This window comes from Erpetoichthys calabaricus, chromosome 14 (genome assembly GCF_900747795.2).
Source record: "Erpetoichthys calabaricus chromosome 14, fErpCal1.3, whole genome shotgun sequence".
Lineage (NCBI taxonomy): Eukaryota > Metazoa > Chordata > Cladistia > Polypteriformes > Polypteridae > Erpetoichthys > Erpetoichthys calabaricus.
The window spans coordinates 21,027,050-21,048,098 of NC_041407.2; the positions used below are offsets into that span (position 1 = coordinate 21,027,050).

Here is a 21,049-nt window from a genome sequence, read left to right on the forward strand (position 1 = left end):
TAATACAATTCACTTGGGAAATTTGAATTCACTTTCCTAGTGTCAGTGCTAAGTGTTTTTAACTGACATCAGACAGATTCCAATTAATACATTTAATAATAATTATAGACAAAGAGAAAAAATACATATACAGAAGCACATTATAAATGTCACAAACATAAAAGATTAAGCTAAATAAAATAAATTGAGGTGGATATGTTTATATATTCTACATAAAATCTAAGATAATTTAACAATCTTTATCTAATGCTATTATAAGCATCAGAATTTCTTAGTACAGTACAATCATATAATGAACAATTTCCATTTTAAATTGTGTAAAATCAAATATCTTCTTGGGCAATTTACAATTAAAAGTGTGAAATTTTCCATACATAATAACGTAAATTAAGGATCTTAAAAAGAGAGATTCAAGACCACACCAAAACAATATTGTATAAATCCATCTAAAATAGGCCAGCCTTTTAGCTGCGGTAAGAAAACGTCACCCACCTGATTATTGTATTAATTAATTTATTTTGAAATTGCACTCCAAATTACTCTCCTGTTTTCTTCACATTTTGGATTTACGTAATCAGAAAGCAATCCTTCCATTTATTGAAGGGGTTCAGTCTAAGCTAATGGTGAAAGGAATAGAATTGCATCCCTGGTATATAAAAAAAGATTTAAATAATTACTAAAACAAATAGCAAGCTTGGTATCTGTTCCCAAATATGAGACCAAAACAATTGTCAGAACAGGCTGATTTTTTAAGAACGTACTGCTATACCTCAATGATAACATCCCATTTTCTTTAACAGGGTTGGGCTTATCGTAACATTCATTTCACTATCTGACTAGGTTTAAACCTGCTTCTTCTGATCACCTTTCCCATCATGGTGAAGACGCCCCGCCGGTGTAAAGAGTGTTGCCCAAATGTGAACCTAGACGTGGACTGTCTGTGAGTAGGGACACATGCACACAATATGAATGACTCAGGAGCCGCCGCGAGTGGCAGCCTTTCCAGCAGCTCCGTGTATGACTTTATCTTTCTACCTTTTTCTCTATTTCACTAATCTATCTATCTATCTATCTATCTATCTATCTATCTAATAAATCACACAGGGGAAATTCAATAAACCAGTGCATTTCAGCTTATATAGTTCTGTTGAAAACAACTTTACCTATCCTATCTGTTTGGCTCTTTATATTGATTATTACTGAAAACTGAGTAGGACAGACAAGCTGCTTGGAATCATACTGAGAACAATGAGCCAACTTCGTCCGTCACGCTGTGCTGCCGTTTCCATAAGCAGGCTTTGCAGATGCGCACAGCTGTCGTGTTTTACCAGGCGGCGGTCTCGGAGCACCGTGGGTTTGTTTCTCCTCTCGCGAGATTAGTTCGAGCGCCCAACATGGCGGATCCGGAAGGAGAAACGCTGGAGTGCTGGCTTAGTGAGTGACAGCAAATTGTAGCAAGAATAGCTCCGAGTATATTACTGTTGGCTGGTCGTGTAAATTGTAGTGGTCTAGTATTATTTCGCGGAAAGGAAAGGGAAGTAATTGGTGTCTCAGGGCGGGGCAGGGTGTGGTAGCCCCGATATCCCGTCTATTTTTCAGCTGTTTTGACAGCCTTATTACCCCAGGCTGAAATGTAGCGGTGACAGCATATGTGAAGTGTAACAACTGTTTAGGAAGACATGAGAGGAGGTGCAAATGTGTCAAGAAGTGCATGTTTTAAATGCAACTTTTAAATTCAGGTTATTCAGTTGACATAGAACAATCGCTTTTTCTGTTACTGAATAGTAATATAATCTGCATAGGAAAAGGTTTTTACCTCTTGATGCGTAACTAAGTGAACAGTATGGTTGTTATTTTCACCTACTCAGATAGGCAGTAATGTTGTCATTAAGTGGGGTGGAATTTGCTGGAACATCTTTCGCTAAACGACGTGTTAAAAAGTTTTAAAAGATCTACTGAAACAACTTGTATGATTGAATGAAACTGTGCAGAACTGTGGGTACACATGTACATGCATGCATACATTCGTATTGTCGCCGCTTATATTTGACTAAATATCAGTATTCAAATATGCGTTTCAGATTTGCACATTTTCAGCCTTATGTGTTAATAGTAGGACCTAAATGTTATACAAGGGCTATGTATGAAAATATATAACCAGTTTTCGGAAATTTTAACATTTTCCTTAAGTAGCGGAAGTTTACAGATTAGTTTAGAGACATCTTTTATACTTCCTCATAAAAGTTTCCAAGTATGACTAAAGATTAACGTTGCACAATCCCTTTGTTCATTTCTTTATCGTTTAAGTAAACGTGTTAGATTGTGTCTAGAATTAACACGTCAAAATTAAAAACTTTTTTTTACTCCTTACTCTGACTTATGCCTGTTTAGCCACTCTTTAAAATGTTGCGTCTGTTTCTCTGAAACAAAGGTATAATGCTATTTGCAAGTGAATCTTATATATTTTCACACCTGAAAATGCGTAAAGGAATATTCCATCCAAAAATTGTGTTTTTTCTTATGTTATTTACCCCATGTAAATCTAAATCTCGTGTTTTTATGGAGAAAAATAGAATGGGACCCAAAGGTGACCAACTTTGGACAACTGCAAACAATTTGAAAAACATTTATGGGAGAAAAAAGAAATCATAATTCTCACCAAACTCGTGTCGGATAATCCGCATGTCCATTACCCGTTAGTATTTTCAGAGTGTGCAAAATACATGCATTTTTGTTAAAATACCATTAATACTTCTGTAAAACGTGGAAGATAAATAGGAAAGACATATTCCCGTAATTCGGTATGTTTGAAATGAAGAGCCGCCTCTCCTCCTCATTTATTGGTCAAGAATTGTATCTTCAAATGCATATATTTTGCACATTCAGGGAATATGAGAGAGAGATATGTGAACAGAATCAAACGTCCCTTTAACATTCAGAAGTGATCAGACCACTGTTATGTATCTTTATAGTCCTCATCTTGTCCTCCCCTCTCATGTCCACAGGTTTCTACGTACACATACAGCAATTTAACTGCATTGAAAGCAACAGCTACAAAGTCTTTTTATCTGTTTATCTTTCTTGCAGTCTTGAACTGAGATTTTCGCCAGTGTCGTGCACTGAAAACAACATTAAGTAACGGTAGAGGCCAGCTTGCTGTTGGTATTCATTGTGCTCTCTTAGGTTGCATCTCTCCGATTAGTTTATTTTAATAATTTTGAATATGCACATTCAGTGTAGACTGCGGTGGGTTGGCACCCTGCCCGGGATTGGTTCCTGCCTTGTGCCCTGTGTTGGCTGGGATTGGCTCCAGCAGACCCCCGTGACCCTGTGTTTGGCTTCAGCGGGTTGGAAAATGGATGGATGGACATTCAGTGTAGAGTTCTGTACATACCCATATTGGGTTGGGATCAATTGCAAAATTATTTTGATCAGTCAAACAAAAAAAATCCTGGATATGAGCCACTTATGCTGTTGCAATAAATTTTCTGTTAGGCAGAGGTTGGCTACTGACTCCAACATTACACATGGGTCTGTATCGAAGGAGTGACATAAATACCCTATTAAAGGAGTGACATTTTATTGGAGTGACATAACGATGGAGTGACAAATTATGATTAAAATTTTATTTAAAAACAAAAATTGAAAATTGTCGCTCCACGAAGGATTGCGGAGCCATTACAATTTTTGTCATCCATCCATCCATCCTCTTCTGCTTATCTGAGGTCAGATCGCGGGGGCAGCAGCTTGAGCAGAGATGCCCAGACTTCCCTCTCCCCGGCCACTTCTTCTAGCTCTTCCGGGAGAATCCCAAGGCGTTCCCAGGCCAGTCGAGAGACATAGTCCCTCCAACGTGTCCTGGGTCTTCCCCGGGGCCTCCTCCCGGTTAGACGTGCCCGGAACACCTCACCAGGGAGGCGTCCAGGAGGCATCCTGTTCAGATGCCCGAGCCACCTCATCTGACTCCGCTCGATGCGGAGGAGCAGCGGCTCTACTCTGAGTCCCTCCCAGATGACTGAGCTTCTCACCCTATCTTTAAGGGAGAGCACAGACACCCTGCTGAGGAAACTCATTTCAGCCGCTTGTATTCACAATCTCGTTCTTTCGGTCACTACCCATAGCTCTTGACTATAGGTAAGGGTAGGAACATAGATCGACTGGTAAATTGAGAGCTTCGCCTTTCGACTCAGCTCCTTTTTCACCATGACAGACCGATGCAGAGCCCGCATTACTGTGGATACCGCACTGATCCGCCTGTTGATCTCGCGCTCCATTCTTCCCTCACTCGTGAACAAGACCCCGAAATACTTGAACTCCTCCACTTGAGGCAAGATCTCGCTCCCAACCCTGAGAGGGCACTCCACCCTTTTCCGGCTGAGGACCATGGTCTCGGATTTGGAGGTGCTGATTCCCATCCCAGCCGCTTCACACTCAGCTGCGAACTGATCCAGAGAGAGCTGAAGATCACGGCCTGATGAAGCAAACAGGACAACATCATCTGCAAAAAGCAGTGACCCAATCCTGAGTCCACCAAACCGGACCCCCTCAACACCCTGGCTGCGCCTAGAAATTCTGTCCATAAAAGTTATGAACAGAATCGGTGACAAAGGGCAGCCCTGGCGGAGTCCAACTCTCACTGGAAACGGGTTCGACTTACTGCCGGCAATGCGGACCAAGCTCTGACACCGGTTGTACAGGGACCGAACAGCCCTTATCAGGGGGTCCGGTACCTCATACTCCCGGAGCACCCCCCACAGGATTCCCCAAGGGACACGGTCGAACACTTTTTCCAAGTCCACAAAAGACATGTAGACTGGTTGGGCGAACTCCCATGCACCCTCCAGGACTCTGCTAAGGGTGTAGATTTTTTTTTTTTTTAATTTTTGTCATCGCACTGGAAATAATGATTGTTGTTTCGGGATCGTTGGTGTCGGTAGACGTATCTTCTGAATGCTAGCTTATCTTTACCCATTTGGGATTTTACAAATTGATATTCATCCATTATTATCTTGCTTCAACAGAGAGCAGGAACACAACTGAAAGTACACTCGGCAAAAAAAATCGTTGTCGCCTCACCTACCTCTTGGATGGTTGTCATTCCTTTGAAATTTATATCTGAGGTTTCACTACTTTGTTATGTCACTCTAAAATATAATTTATTCTGGTTCAGGATCACAAGGGGCATGGAGCCTATCCCAGCCTTTAATTCATCATTGCGTAAATCAAGGTATTGCTGGAGGAACTATTTTTGCCTCTGTTTCAACTTTTCTGAATTCATAGTTAAAAATGCATTTAAAAATATTTATTTTTAATTAATTCAAGAAATACATATAAAATGTACTTGAGATTCTCCATGAATTTCATTGCTCAAATTAAGTTTTCATCACATTCGTAGAAGTTGTCCACGAAACATTTGGCATGTAAGACATTGCTGTGGCTACGTTTTCCAAACCAAACTTCTTTGCTTCTTCTTTTCTTGGAGCTGTGTGCTGAGTAAGTGACGTCAGCTTGTCAATTAAATCAACACATAAGGAGACCCGACTGTTATTTAAGTGCTTTTGTGTTAGATGCTCCCATTTATGTGTATCAAGAGCAGTAACATTGCTGAGGCTGATGCAGATGACAGCATCGTGATTTGTTAAGATTTGGTCCTTCTTCATTAAAAAAAACATCCAGTCAATTTCAGTCCTTTTATTTAAAAATAGAGAGTCGGGATCAATAGAAGCTGACATTAGATAGATAGATAGATAGATAGATAGATAGATAGATAGATAGATAGATACTGGGATGCACAACACATCATTCATTGTCATGGATGGAGTAGGGCAGCCAGTGGCTCAGCCAGATGATAAACGAGTCTGATAAGGAAATAAACCGTGGATATTGAGGGGATACAGAAGCATCACTTGGCCTCCTATATCTTGCTCCCTATTTTTTCAAACTGATTGGAGGACCAGGGTGCTGCAAAATAGTGCAGAGGTCCTTGCATCAATCATGTTAATCTTCTCCAACGTAGGTTGATTGTGACACTGTAATGGTGTGCACTGTATTTATGTGGCACAGTTTGAGTCCATTGTTATTAGCAGAGCAACTTAAACATTCACTGTCAATCTGACTTCATGTCTGAATAAATAAGGCATCATACTTAAGCAAACAGTAGACTGATAATACAAGAACGAGTGATGATAAAATAGTAAAAAAATTAAATAATTAAGATTAAGGTCTTCATACCTCAACTAACCTGAGAAAATAATTGCCAAGTTCCTGCCTTTCTTTCCTTTTGAATGCAATAAACTAAAATACATTGAGAGGGTGCTGTTTTAGCAAGCACAGGCATCCCATCAGTGCTAGAATGTCTAGTTTTCTTTCCGTGATAAAATCATTTACATGTTTTTGTATTTGAAGATAAGGCTGAGATTCTGAGAGTATTTACCAAATAAGGATATGGTAATTGAACTATTTACATTTGTCCCTAGATATTTTATCATTTTAGTCCTTTTGTAATTAATATTCAGGTAGTGTAGGTCTAGTCTCTGAGCTAAGAAGAGATCCTGGGGCTTGACCAAAAGTGATCCTAGGATGGGAATTAAAATGGACGTACAGCCAGACGCTTACGAAGAATAGTTGGGTGATCACACAAGTGGTAAAAACAAGAAGAGCTATGCTGTTGAAGGAGATCAGATAAGAGAAAGATAGAGAGACATGTGGGGAAGAAACGAGCATTTATGGTATACTGTATGATGGGGGGGGGGGGGCAGCACGGTGGCGCAGTGGGTAGCGCTGCTGCCTCGCAGTTGGGTGATCTGGGGACCTGGGTTCGCTTCCCGGGTCCTCCCTGCGTGGAGTTTGCCTGTTCTCCCCGTGTCTGCGTGGGTTTCCTCCGGGCGCTCCGGTTTCCTCCCACAGTCCAAAGACATGCAGGTTAGGTGGATTGGTGATTCTAAATTGGCCCTAGTGTGTGCTTGATGTGTGGGTGTGTTTGTGTGTGTCCTGTGGTGGGTTGGCACCCTGCCTAGGATTGTTTCCTGCCTTGTGCCCTGTGTTGGCTGGGATTGGCTCCAGCAGACCCCCGTGACCCTGTGTTCGGATTCAGCGGGTTAGAAAATGGATGGATGGATGGATGTATTATGGGGGCAAGTACTGTACGTGAGCCCCTCCCTGTTTAAGAAGGCCCAGAGGCTGATCCTATTTTGTTTAGATATTTCTGTTTATTTCGTGCATGTCTCTATTGAGTGTTCTTTTTGATAATTGCACCATTTGTGTTCATTTCTAGCCTGCTTGGTGTATTTCTTCGTGTACAATTGTCAACTACAAATGAAACATTGCCATACACATCACCATGGCTGGCGGACACTTAGCAGAATGTCAATCATAACTTTTACTGAAATATTGCTTAATACAAATGCTCTCTGATGTTTTCCGTTTTGTCCTAAAAGTATTTTTATGCTTTGTTTTTTTAGATAAAGCCACAAACCCTTCCAACAGAGTGGAGGACTGGGAGTACATTATTGGATTTTGTGATCAAATCAATAAAGAACTGGAAGGGTATGTTCTTGTATTCGTGCAAGTTCAAAGACGTTTTGGTTGTTACAGGGTAAAGGTTTCTTTGCTACCTGCCAATGACTTCAGGTGGTGTGTTTGAAACTTGTGTGTCACCATCTAACTAATACTGTGAAACACATTGATAGACTAGTAATCTTTGGCCAGTGAAGCAGGAGTAGCATACCTCTTACAAAATATAGGTAAGTTTCAGGTCAGTAAGTTATTTTAGGCAATTTTTATAGATGAGGTTTGAGGATTTGGCTTAAAATTTAACTGTTAGACAGCAGAGAAAAGCCAAGCAAAATGACAAATTTTATTGCCTAACTAAAAAGATTACAATATGCAAGCTTTCGAGGCAACTCAGGCCCCTTCTTCAGGCAAGATGTTAGTTACCCAATAAAAGGTGTCATTTTGCTTGGCTTTTCTCTACATTCATAATGGCTAACACGGTACAACACCCTAGTACTACTGTTAGACAGCTAAATGCTGTACATTAAAATCTGAACTTCTAATCAAAACTAAATGAACAATTGCTTTTCGGTTATGTCTTCCAAAGTTTTATGTCATTGTTTATATAATAATATTGCTGTGCATGTCTAAATCTTACCTGCATTTTTCACTTAAGTCCGCAGATTGCTGTTAGATTATTGGCTCATAAGATCCAGTCTCCGCAGGAATGGGAGGCCCTGCAGGCCTTGTCAGTAAGTGTTGCCGATGCCAGTCTCTGTCTTTAGTGTTAAGAGTTTTAGTTTTAGGGATGAACATCACTTGCCCTACATATGACTAGTGCACAAGATTGCTTTTTTTTTTTTTGGCTATGTTACTTTGTGTACACATAGAGTCTAATGTTTGTCTTTTTGAAGAGGTATAGTGATCTTTCATTTTAAATATGGTTTTCACATGACATTTTGTTAAATAGAAGTGTATGATTCTTAAGCAGTATATTCTATATGACAGCTATGTGAGCGAAAGAAAAATTGAAAAAACATACCTGTATTGACAGAACATTAAAGGCATTTTTGCAATTTTAATATGCCTCATATGAGAGTGTAACATGCAGCACCCAGAATTTTCACCTACTTTCAAATATACTCAAACATATTCATGTTTTTGATATGAATAATTCAGTCTGAATTATTGATTAATTTAGCAGCCTTCCATTCTTTTAATTAGAAGATAGTTAATGCCGTTTGTGGATTGTGCCATTTCACTAAATGACTTTTTGCTCCTACCCTTCTGAAACTCCAGCTAACATCCCTGATTTACATGAATAGTGCAAGTCCTATTTATTACCAACATCTGCTTTGATGTAATGTTTAAAATTGTTGCTTATCAAAGTCTCAGCACAAATGAATATAGATCTGCAAGAAAGAGATGCTATTATAATAATAGCTATGTTGCAGTTGTGAGATTTGCTTGATTATAGAATTCATTACTATTAAAACCTGTAATCTGACCCCATTAGAATATTTGCTGATGTGTATCCACTGCACACTTTTTGCATGCCTTTTTCAGATTATATACTGTCTATGACTGTGAGGAAATATTCTGTGGCTGTACCTGAGCAAAAAGCAGTGGGATGGGACTGAGAATTGTTCTATTTTTTAAATGCTCATTTTGTGGTTTATTTGGATAAGTTGAATTTTGTTTGTAAAAAACATCCATCCATCCATCCATTATCCAACCTGCTATATCCTAACTACAGGGTCATGGGGGTCTGCTGGAGCCAATCCCAGCCAACACAGGGCGCAAGGCAGGAAACAAAGCCCGGGAAGGGCGCACGCACACACACCAAGCACAATTTAGAATCTGCATGTCTTTGGACTGTGGGAGGAAACCGGAGTACCTGGAGGAAACCCACGCAGACACAGGGAGAACATTGAAACTCCACGCAGGGAGGACCCGGGAAGCAAACCTGGGTCTCCAAACTGCGAGGCAGCAGCGCTACCCACTGCACCACCGTGCCACCTTGTAAAAAAACAGCTGCTTTTATTTAGTTTAGTAATGCAGTGTGAGTTAAGTGTATAAGAGTAAGTGGTAATGCCTCAGTAAAATTTGGTACTTTAGCCTGACTTTATAACTTTCAGGTTTTAGAAGCTTGTATGAAGAACTGTGGAAGAAGATTTCATAATGAAGTTGGAAAATTTAGATTTTTAAATGAGTTAATTAAAGTTGTTTCTCCTAAGGTGAGTGCTTCATAGTATTTTAGTTTTTGTACTGGAATGATTGCTTTGATTTGTCTGATAATTTAATGACTATTTCTAAAAAAAAAAAAAGTAACAAAAATTGTGTTCTGCACCTAAGTCTAGTAAATTCTGTGTGATGCATGATGGTTTGTATTTACACTAATTAATAAAATAATACTGACAAGCATGTTTAGTCAGAAGTTCCCATTTTCAGATATGTGAAAGTTAGTGATAAATGTTTTTCTTTTCCACATTGCCTGATGTAGAGCATTTTTGCTTTTAAGTATGTAACATGATGGGTTTATGCTCCATTCGTTGTCTGTTCTTACCCCCTGCACCACCAACCTATACAAGGTGAGGCACAAAAATAACCGGATTGGCAAAAAAAAAAATATTTATTGATGAATTCTAGCGTGTTGTCACCTTCTATATACTCCCCCTCCTGATCTCTGCACTGCTCCATACGTATCATCCATTGATTGAAACAGTACTGCTAGTCTTCTTGCCTGAGGCACTTTAACAGGCTTGCCGTTTTTGTCTTCACTTCATCCATTGAAGAAAAATTTGTCCCCTTCAGGTCACTTTTGATTTTCGGGAACAAGTAAAAATCATAGGGAGCTAAATCGGGCGAATAGGGAAGATGATTGTGGACCGGAATGTTTTTGTCATTTGACATCTGCTTTACGGAAAAAGAGAAAATTCGCAAGAAATTTGATGTTGATGTGCTGTTCGATTTTTTTCAGCCGACATTATTCCGGCAACTCGTGTAGCGATTGTTGTACAAATACTGACTGGGCTTTTCACACGATATACCTAGCCGGTCGGCGGGTTGAGAGGGTGTGTAGGAGGGGATATAGTTCTATGATTCCGGCCGACCTTCAGATGGTTTTCCAGGAAAGCCCCAAGCCCAGTCCAGTTATTTTTGTGTCTCACCTCGTATGTCTTATAGATGAGTAAAGCAGTATTGAAGCAAAGCAAGATATTCAGTTGTAGGAACTTGCATGGTGTTGTTGAAATAAATACTTTTTACGTGAGACAACTATTAAAATTGCTGTCACTTCCAAATTGTGTCAGACAAATGCCAGTTTCTTAAGAGAAATGTTTCCTGACTGTCTTCCTTTCTTACTTTCTACTCACAGTAAAAATGCAATGGGATGCAGCTTGATATTTAGGACATTAAGACAGGAAATGCTACTTTGTTTACATGTTTAGGACTGGATGAATATTTTCAAAGTTTAATTCACAACCTTGCACATGAGAGACTAATGCTGAAGAATTCCTGCCCAAATTTAAAATGACTTTGGTAAAACAGATGCAGTACTTTATGTCTCCCTTTATTATTTTACGCTGTTAATATAATGTTTGTTTTTAGTTTTTTTAAATCATTAAATTAGGAAATCTTCTGCACCCCATCCCCCAATTTCTCATGTGTATTCAAAATTGTACTTCTTCTGCTGACACCTATTTTGTAATTGTTTGTAAGGAAGTTGCTAAAATTGCAGTTGTGCAGTTAATAAAAATTTTGCTTGTCTTTCAGTACCTGGGTGACAGAGTGTCTGAGAAGGTTAAGAGGAAGGTGATTGAAATGCTGTACAGCTGGGCTGTGGCACTTCCAGATGAAGCAAAGATAAATGAGGCCTACCAGATGTTAAAGAAGCAAGGTTGGAACTTTCTTTGCCATGGAGACCAGAACAGCTGTTTGCAGTCTGCTGGCCATATAGGGTTTTACGTGGTGTAAATAAAAGATTCAGAATGTACTCTCATATTGGAACGTAGCACATTATATTTTGTGTTTGTTGAATTTGTCTTTATTTCCTTCAATGACAGGTATTGTGTCTGTAGATCCTGAGATTCCAGTAGATAAGACTCTCATTCCATCTCCTCCTACCCGGCCAAAAAATCCTGTATTTGAGGATGAAGAGAAGAGTAAGGTGGGTTTCCTAAACTAAAAACATTTTGCTTTTTTTTTTCTGTCTGAAAATGTTAATTTTGAAGCATTAACTGCAGTTACAAGTGAACATGTTACTTTTCTTTGTAATGACTTCCCTGAAAATATTATATTTGAATACTGTTTTTTCCCTCATAGTGAGCATGTTTCTTACACTTTCTTAAATGAATGTTTTATACATTTGTGTTTGTTGGAGTCATGTCCAACTTCCTGGATTACTAATGGTACTGGGGCTTTGTTTATTCATTGTGACTGTGGAAACTCCATTACATATTGGGCCTCTCCTCCACCAGAACAACTACGGTCTAGATTGATATAGAAGGTTCTCTTAAACAGAAACCGTACCACGGAGGTTGTCATATACTGAAGCAGTCAATCAAGTGTGTGGACTTTATGATTTGTTTTCTGACTTTTCTTATCATAGAGGCTGGCTGAGCTGCTGAAAAGTAAAAACCCTGAAGATCTCCAGGAAGCCAATAGACTCATAAAGAACATGGTTAAAGAGGTAAAAAGTCATTTTCCTTTAGGCTTTAACAGAAACACTGTTAGAGTGCCCTTGTTTAATTGTATTGTATAAAACATTGAAAATAAGTATCATGTTAAAGATTATTAAATGTTCACTAACCACAAGTTGTCATCATATCTGTTCATTAAAAAACAGTAACAGTAATGCAAGTGCATTGCCTAGGATGCCCATTTAAACTTTGAATCTCACAAGCGTACTGGGTTTTTAACAAATATCCTTGCAACATTCAGTTTGCTTCATTTGCCCGTCCTGAATGGAACACTGATCAATGTATTTATAATAGGAAAATAAATAAATAGTGTTCTTTGGCCACTGTATAAACAGTAGCAAGGTAATCAGATTGCTGTCTCTTATGTTTAACCAAAAAAAAAAAAAAAAAGCCAGAATGCTGACCTCATTGCCGCCATCCACACAGATGTTTTTTCACCAAATTTACATTCAGGCTAATTTTTTTGTTAAAGGCTTTAATTTGCGCTACTAGTTTAAAGTATATGTATGTGTGATCAGTTTCCTTGTTTGGTGGTTCTGTTTGCAGCCTGTGTTAATGAGACACTGGCTTGATTATTTTTCTTAATACAAGAACTTTTAACTTATAGGCTAAAGGTGATATTCCTTTATTAAAATAAATCAGTAGTTAAGTTTTAATTTAGTAATTTCTAGATTTATTGAATGTCATCTTTTATTAATTAGAAGAAAATGTATTTGTTAATTATTGTTTTTTGTTGCTGTTAATGTGTACTTAAATCTTAATGTTGTATTGTTATAGTCATTAGCTAAGTAAAACAGACAACAACTTGACTGCTTCAGTTTCTTAGTCAGGGTCACATATCACCTAAACAAGGCTTTTATTATCACATTTATATCATTAAAACTGATGAAGAAATAGCTTAAGGTTTTTTTTTAATCTTTTGTAAGGATGAAGCCCGCATGCAAAAGGTCACAAAACGTGTGAATACATTAGAGGAGGTGAAAAATAATGTGAAACTTCTGAATGAAATGTTGATCCATTTTAACAAAGATGAATCGTCTGATGCTGACAAGGAACTTATGAAGGTAAATATTCATTATGCAAAATCACTGAGTGGGACATCAGCAGAAAAGCCCATCTATTATATATAAACAGACGGACATTTGAAATAGACTTTTCATGGTAGACTTTTAGTAATGGTGATTTACAAAAATATTTAAAAGAAATTTTGTGGACTCCTCAGTATCCACAAATTATTTGTCAGGTGATCACATACACAGTGTAATGAGGAAAGGTACATTCACAGCATCTCTTCACCTCTGGAAAAGTACAAGGCGAGTCACGTGTCATGAAAAATGTGTTGTTTATAACTAAAACCTTATGTATTACCTGCCTGGCCAGTGTTACAGTAGCGGGAGCCCTCAAATCATCTCTCCATGTTCAAAGTGATTAAAAATAAAGTGCAATTTTTAAAATGATGCTGTAGTGTCACTGTGCATCTGCCAAAGGAAAAAACTGATAAAAGTTAAAATCAGAAAAAAATAAAAACAGGTTAGAACAACATTTAATTTGTAAAGCTGTATTCAAGTTTCTTTATTATACAATAAAGAATTCAACATAGGCAAACAAAGAAGCATGAAGTACAATATATACAAAACCCTGTTGACACATCAAACCTGTACTCACAGATTTTGAACCCCTGGCTATAGGTGGAGTGGCTTATTCAGTTGTCCGCATTTACAGCACCACCAAAGTACCTCCTTTCTCACCTCTCACCAGAAAACCCTCCTACAGCCTTAATCTTAACCATAGCGCAACCAGGCATTTAATGGGTATTGCGGGCTGCAATTACACTCTGTTGTTTACAAATAGCTATGTTGTTTCTGATCTACAAGAGAATAACTGTGTGCTGCCACCCTGAGATTAGTTCAGAGAGCACTAGCTGGTGAAATAAACCAGTTAATCTCGTATACCAGATGAAATCTCTTCTTGCATTATGTGTTTAAAAAAATACTGGTATGATAAATTAGTGGAAAACCTGCAGACTCATTTAAACATAAAACATATTATATCACAAAATGTGCAAATGTATGCAAGCAAAGGGATTTTATGTTGGTGTTTTAGTGCCTCAAAGGTAATTTCTTAATGTATGGATTTGTATTTGATAAGTGAGCCTACTAAGAAACTTACAGAGTGATATGCAGTTCAGCCTAGCTGGTGTTCTGCTGTCAGCTCCAGCTTGTGACTGTGCAGTGGCTGGCGATGTGTAACAGGAAGAGAGGATTGGCAGCAGCTTCAATAAGTTGTTTCAAACCAGAGAGGTGCTATTGAACCCATTTGAGTGGCAGAATGTTAATAAGTGTTTCTACTTATAGGTATGCACCTTTGTGTGCAGGCTTTAACTCATTTATTACTTTCAAAAAAAAACCTTCAGTGTAAAAATTATTTACAAATGCATTATCCTGGTAATTACTGAATCCATCAAAATGTTTAATTATATCGTGATATGGGTTTTTCACTTGAGACTCTGTATTGCTACCTGTCACCCAGGAGATCTTGTAGCCATTTATTTACCAGCCATCTGTGTCCTAATTCTCTCTTTCTAGAGGATGACTCGGACATTAATGGTATCTGGTAGGTCACCAGCCTACTAATATTCTGGGAGAACATGGAATTTTCTGAGCTCCTGGTATGACAGGGTCTAGTACCCTCTAGTGGCCCTTACCTTCCCACATTAGCAAATACAGGACTCTTTTTTTTTTGCCAGTTTCATACTCTCTTTTACTCTTTCCACTGGAAGACTCAAAGTGAACTTTACCATACTTTTGTGCCTTCCTGCGGGTCCAATTGTCTGAAACAACCTCTTGACAGCAGTGAAGCCATTTTTCTTCTTGACGTCATAAGGGTTTTGTCCTGTGTCTTTATTAGCTGAGATTTGACTCCCTGTCTTCACAGTTCTAGATATAAAATGTTTTTTTAAGGGCCGGTAACTGATTAGATGACTAATGAAGCTGAACAAAGTATGACACATCAGCACGTTTAAGTTTGAATTTTTTTTATCTATATTCTTCCAGGAGTTGTATGATCGTTCAGACAAGATGAGACGTACTGTTTTCAAGCTTGCCACTGAAACAGAAGATAATGACAGCAGTTTAGGTAAGAACTTTTCTCTTCAGAAGCTGCAGCCATAAAATACAGGCTTTATGTATCTGTGAACATTTTTGTGACTTTTTATTGTGGCTTCAGGTGATATTCTGCAAGCAAGTGATGACCTATCTAGAGTGATAAATTCTTATAAAAGAATTGTCGAGGGGCAGACAGTAAATGGAGAACTTGATATTCCAGCATCAGAACAAAATGAAGGTAGACATTATATCTTATTTAAAAAGTAAAGTATAAAATGTTCAGTCTCACAATAATTCTTTTTTGAAAGAGAGGACTGCATTAGCAAGGAGTTCAACATATAGACAAAAAATGTCAGTATTTGTAAATTCCTTGTATTTATTGTACATTGGTCCAGTTCTATCAAATAGTACCCAAAATATGGATAACTAACAAATATATAAATAAACTAACTTATATTAAATTTGTGTAGGGGCAGTAAAAGTAAACTTTAATTTTTCTTTTTCGATTGTTAGTATGTCCTTACCATATGAATATTGAAAATAATTTGACATTGCATAAAGTTTTAAAATTATAACCTGTACAAGATTATTTATTGTACAGCATGCACTCAGATTCAATTCCCACAGGTTTGTATTTTGTATTACATTTGTTTTATTGTGATATCATGTCACCTGTGACAAGCAACTAACACCAAAGGTACCAAGTAATCTTTTAGGTTCAGTTGTTAATGAGGGATACAAAGAAATGTCAAAAACCAGCTGTACAGTTGTTATCTTTCTAACTGTCTGTATTATACCCCACATATTGAATGCTAGGGACCTCAAATGGCAGGCTTCTTGCTGGCCAGGGTCGTCTTTTACTTTCAGTATTTTACTACCACCAATAGGAGACTTCACAAAGCATCCCTTCATGATGTTAAGGGGCAGCAGCTAGACAAGGGGTGATAATCAAGCTCTCGGCTCACTAGTAATCAACCAGACAGAGACTGGGTTCAAGTTTGCTTTAAAATATATTTATTTGCATAATAACCAAGAGCAAAAAATATAAGCAATACAATGAATTTTTCAACCTGGTTGTGTCATGCAGTTTTCATTCAGTCCCAGATGGCCCAATTCATTAGTTACAGTTTATATATCCTTAATCAAAAATTTAAAGAAAGATTTCTTGCCCGATACAAGAAACAAGAGCTCATTGGAAAGTGTCCAGAAGCAGAGAACTTCCTTTGACAACCTTCTTACACTTTTTACATCTACTGTATGTGTTATAATTGATACACTACTCCATCTACTGTAGCAGCTAGCAGGAAAGTCATTTTAATTCTCAATTTGCTGTCATTCCTAAAACTTGTTCAAGCTAGCATCTCTAAGGGACAACTGTGTGTCTAGCAAAGCAAAAAAAAAAAAAAAACTCACTTAAATCCAAAGTTGTGTACATTTTTTAACAGTATCTGAAACGTTGTTTTTAGTGAAGGATTCTGTGAAATGAGCATTTTAATATGAAATTCCTACCCACTTAAGGAAGAGAGGGTTAGATTTGCCATCTTTTCTACCTTCCTATAGCATAGCAGGAAGTCTTTGTGTATCAGAACAGTGAACAAAATGACGATGCCAGCTTGGCTTTATAATGTGTAATAAACGCAGCTCTTTATCATGTACCTCATATTTTTTCTAACTTTATTGAAATGAGGAGAATTGATGATGAGTTTTGCACCCATTTTCCCTTTATTATTGTAAAGGTTCTCATTTCATATTTTGTAATGATAATATAGTTGACCATTTCTCTGAAAACTGATAAAAAACATTTTTCCCTTTCACAGAACACCGAATGATAAGGTACGGTATAATATTGTATTTTCTGAAATTAGATGGTTTTGTACAAAAAACCTTCAGGTTACTGAAGAAACTGTCCCCAGTTAATTAATCCTTGCATGCAGTCAAATTCTGCTGAAAATTAAATAAAATGAAATTAGATATTTTGTATGTAATGTGAAGACCAGACCATTAATTCACACACACACACACAATATATATATATACACACACACGCACACACAAGCTGTGTTTCCTAGCTTTGCCCGGGAACATTTCTAAGTTACTGGGACTCGGTTATAGTGCTGTCAGTTATTTAAATGTATCAGAAGTACCATGTAACTAACAAAGTACTTTTCTGTATACAATATTTGTTGTTGTTTTTTATTTAAATATCTGGGGCTAATATTAATTCAGTTTAGCTGTTTACTGTTGAACATGCTATATACAGTCCATGGTAATGTTGGTGTGAAAGAGATTGCAGCAGAACTCCGAATTAAAGGACATCACCAAATCAGGGCATTTGGAAATGTTACAAAAGGGATTTAAACTCAATATATTCAAAGGCACAAATTGATAAAATATTGACTCCCATTAGGATCAAAGCCTAAAATTAGTACTGCCTCAGTGGGTTTGAATAAATGTCTTCCTAAAAAAAAATGACTAATTACTTTTACGCACTCATAAGCACTATCCACTTATCACATTCTCAGAAACAACCTCTCAATCAGCTATAGAAAGAAATTTGATTCATTCTGTTCAATCATGACTTATCCCCCATGGGTTAATTTTGCAGTTTGTGTGTGTGTGTTGTTTTCTCTTTTAACTTGAAAAACGGCTGATCATTAATTGTAAAGTTGATGACGATATGCAGGTGGAAAATGGTGTTGGATTTTTCAAAAATACAAAGCAATGCATAGATATAGAAGTTATATTGTAATCAGTTTATGTCAGGTTTATTTTCACATATGGTGGACACAGTAAAATGGAAGTGCATGTATGGCCAAGCACAACATGCCACCTCTGTCCGGCTGCTTAAATCTCGCTTCTTACATATGTCAAATATAGCAGCCCAATAGGTAATGGTAAGCAAAACAGCTGAGTTTCCCTTTGAACACATTTATTTGGGATTGGGAGATTTTAAGTTTTTTCTTTTTATTATTTTTTTTTTTTTTTGTAAAAAGAAAGAAAGGAAGGGTTTGATGACACTGTGTACATTGGTTTTGGCAACACATTTCTCAGAAAAGGCTCTGAATTAAAATAAATGGGAGAAAAGTGTCTTTTGTAAATTCAACATTGCTAAACAAAATCCAAGCTGAGACAAAATATGTATATGTATTCTAAGATAAATGCTTATTTAATTATCTATTATTATTATTATTATTATTATTATTATTACCCTAAGTTCTTGTCTATAAGCCGCGGCTTATCTAAGGAAAAAAGTTGTGAAAATGAAAAAATAGAATATCGGCTTATACATAAGTCCGGCTTATATATCCATCGCGGGGGTTGCGTTCCAGAGCCACCCGCGAAATAAGAAAATCCGCGAAGTAGAAACCATATGTTTATATGGTTATTTTTATATTGTCATGCTTGGGTCACAGATTTGCGTAGAGAGACAGGAGGTTGTAGAGAGACAGGAACGTTATTCAAACACTGCAAACAAACATTTGTCTCTTTTTCAAAAGATTAAACTGTGCTCCATGACAAGACAGAGATGACAGTTTTGTCTCACAATTAAAAGAGTGCAAACATATCTTCCTCTTCAAAGGTGTGTGTGTCACATAGATAGAGAAAACAATCTCTAGCAAACAAACCAATGGTGCTGTTTGGCTTTTAGGTATGCGAAGCACCGCGGCACAAAGCTGTTGAAGGCGGCAGCTCACACCCCCTCCGTCAGGAGCAGGAAGAGAGAGAGTGAGTTTGTTTTTCAGTCAAAAATCAATACGTGCCCTTCGAGCTTTTAAGTATGCGAAGCACTGTGCAGCATGTCTTTTCAGGAATCAGCTTTACAAAAGATAGCAACGTGAAGATAATCTTTCAGCATTTTTAGACGAGCGTCCGTATCGTCTAGGTGTGCGAACAGCCCCCTGCTCAATCCCCATATGTCAGGATCACAGATAGGCAGCACAAGAGTGAGAGAAAAGTAAGCAATCTAGCTTCTCAGCCATCTGCCAATAGCGTCTCTTGTATAAAATCAACTGGGCAAACCAACTGAGGAAGCATGTACCAGAAATTAAAAGACCCATTGTCCGCAGAAATCCGCGAACCAGCAAAAAATTCGCGATATATATTTAAATATGCTTACATATAAAATCACAATTTAAATGACCACTACGCGCGCGTGTTGACTCGGCGACGCCCAGAGCAGAAAGAATGCGCTGCGGCCGCTCCAACCGCGCCATGTGGGGAGTGAGAGAGACGCCAATATCTCACACTCTCTCCCCCCTTAAAGAAATTAAATGGGTGCGAGTGAGACCACTGACCTCCCTCCCTTCTATTAGTTATAGATTATAGTACGTTCGGCTTATCCATGAGTCCGGCTTATCTATGATATGATTTTATTTTAAAAATTTGTATGATTTTTGGTCTCCGGCTTATACATGAGTCCGGCTTATAGACAAGAACCTAGGGTATTACCTTTGATGATATGCAGCAACATTTGTTGATGCTGTTATTTAAATTTTGTAAATGCTAATTAAATCATCTGGAACAGTGGACTGGCTGATAGGAATTGTTGTCCCCACATCAGCATTTTCCATAATGTTGCAGATTAGATAAAGTTAGGGCACTGCTAATACATATTAAATGCTTTTCTTACTGGATCAGTTGCACAAAATTGATTACGCTCACAGCCACAGCACCTGGTAAGCACTTATAGCGCGGTTGATTAACGTGCCTTCTTTGAGTGTCATTGAACTTCGCTCCTTTTACTTTGGTTCTGCAGACAGCCTTCATTTGCATAATGTTGCACGTCCCGTTTACCCTGTGTGATCACTATCAGCATGTGTGACGAAAAGGAGACGTGATACATTAGAATATCTCGCTTCTTAGATATCAACAAATAAAAAAATGAGTTTTGGATAATTTTCTTTTTTCCACAGTGCCACCAAATTTCAATCATTTCTTAAATATTGATATATCGAAATCTTGCTGGATACCAACTGCTCTAGATGTACCATCCTGCCAAATTTCAGCTTTTTAGCTAAACAGGAAGTATTGCTTTTGTTGATGAGTGAGTGAGTCAGCCAGTTTTGCATTTTATATCGATAGAGAGACAGGTAAAACTTTATTTGTCCCTGGGTGTGGGGGTGCAGGGGAAATGTATGTGTTTATACATAGTCATATGAAAAAGTTTGGGAACCCCTCTCAGCCTACATAATAATTTACTCTACTTTCAACAAAAAAGATAACAGTGGGTGTTTTCCGAACAAAGAATTTTAGTGAAGCAGTATTTATTGTATGAAATTAAATCAAATGTGAAAAACTGGCTGTAAATTTGCTGATTTGAATGCCTGTCACTGCTCAATGCTAATTACTTGCAACACCAAAATGGTTGGATTAGCTCGTTAAGCCTTGAACTTTATAGACGGGTGTATCCAATCACGAGAAAAGGTATTTAAGGTGGTCAATTGCATGTTGTGCTTCCTTCCCTTTGACTCTCCTCTGAAGAGTGACAGCATGGGATCCTCAAAGCAACTCTCAAAAGATCTGAAAACAAAGATTGTTCAGTCTCATGGTTTAGGGGAAGGCTACAAAAAGCTATCTCAGAGGTTTAAACTGTCAGTTTTAACTGTAAGGAATGGAATCAAGAAATGAAAAGCCACAGGCACAGTTGCTGTTAAACCCAGCAGGTCTGGCAGGCCAAGAAAAATACAGGAGCGGCATATGAGCAGGATTATGAGAATGGTTACAGACAACCACAGATCACCTCCAAAGACCTGC

The 21,049-nt window shown here is 37.9% G+C and overlaps 1 protein-coding gene across 1 annotated transcript in view; it reads left to right on the top strand.

Moving 5' to 3' along the window:
* The first annotated feature begins 1,338 nt into the window (after nucleotides 1–1,338).
* gga3a (golgi associated, gamma adaptin ear containing, ARF binding protein 3a) overlaps nucleotides 1,339–21,049 on the top strand; it is a 41,277-nt gene continuing 21,566 nt past the window's right edge. The window contains exons 1-10 of the mRNA XM_051936291.1: nucleotides 1,339–1,434; nucleotides 7,461–7,545; nucleotides 8,168–8,243; nucleotides 9,630–9,728; nucleotides 11,266–11,389; nucleotides 11,556–11,659; nucleotides 12,101–12,181; nucleotides 13,118–13,255; nucleotides 15,245–15,326; nucleotides 15,417–15,533. Of these exons, the coding sequence (XP_051792251.1) occupies nucleotides 1,395–1,434; nucleotides 7,461–7,545; nucleotides 8,168–8,243; nucleotides 9,630–9,728; nucleotides 11,266–11,389; nucleotides 11,556–11,659; nucleotides 12,101–12,181; nucleotides 13,118–13,255; nucleotides 15,245–15,326; nucleotides 15,417–15,533 (946 nt within the window). The 5' untranslated portion in view covers nucleotides 1,339–1,394. The remainder of the gene's footprint in view (nucleotides 1,435–7,460; nucleotides 7,546–8,167; nucleotides 8,244–9,629; nucleotides 9,729–11,265; nucleotides 11,390–11,555; nucleotides 11,660–12,100; nucleotides 12,182–13,117; nucleotides 13,256–15,244; nucleotides 15,327–15,416; nucleotides 15,534–21,049) is intronic.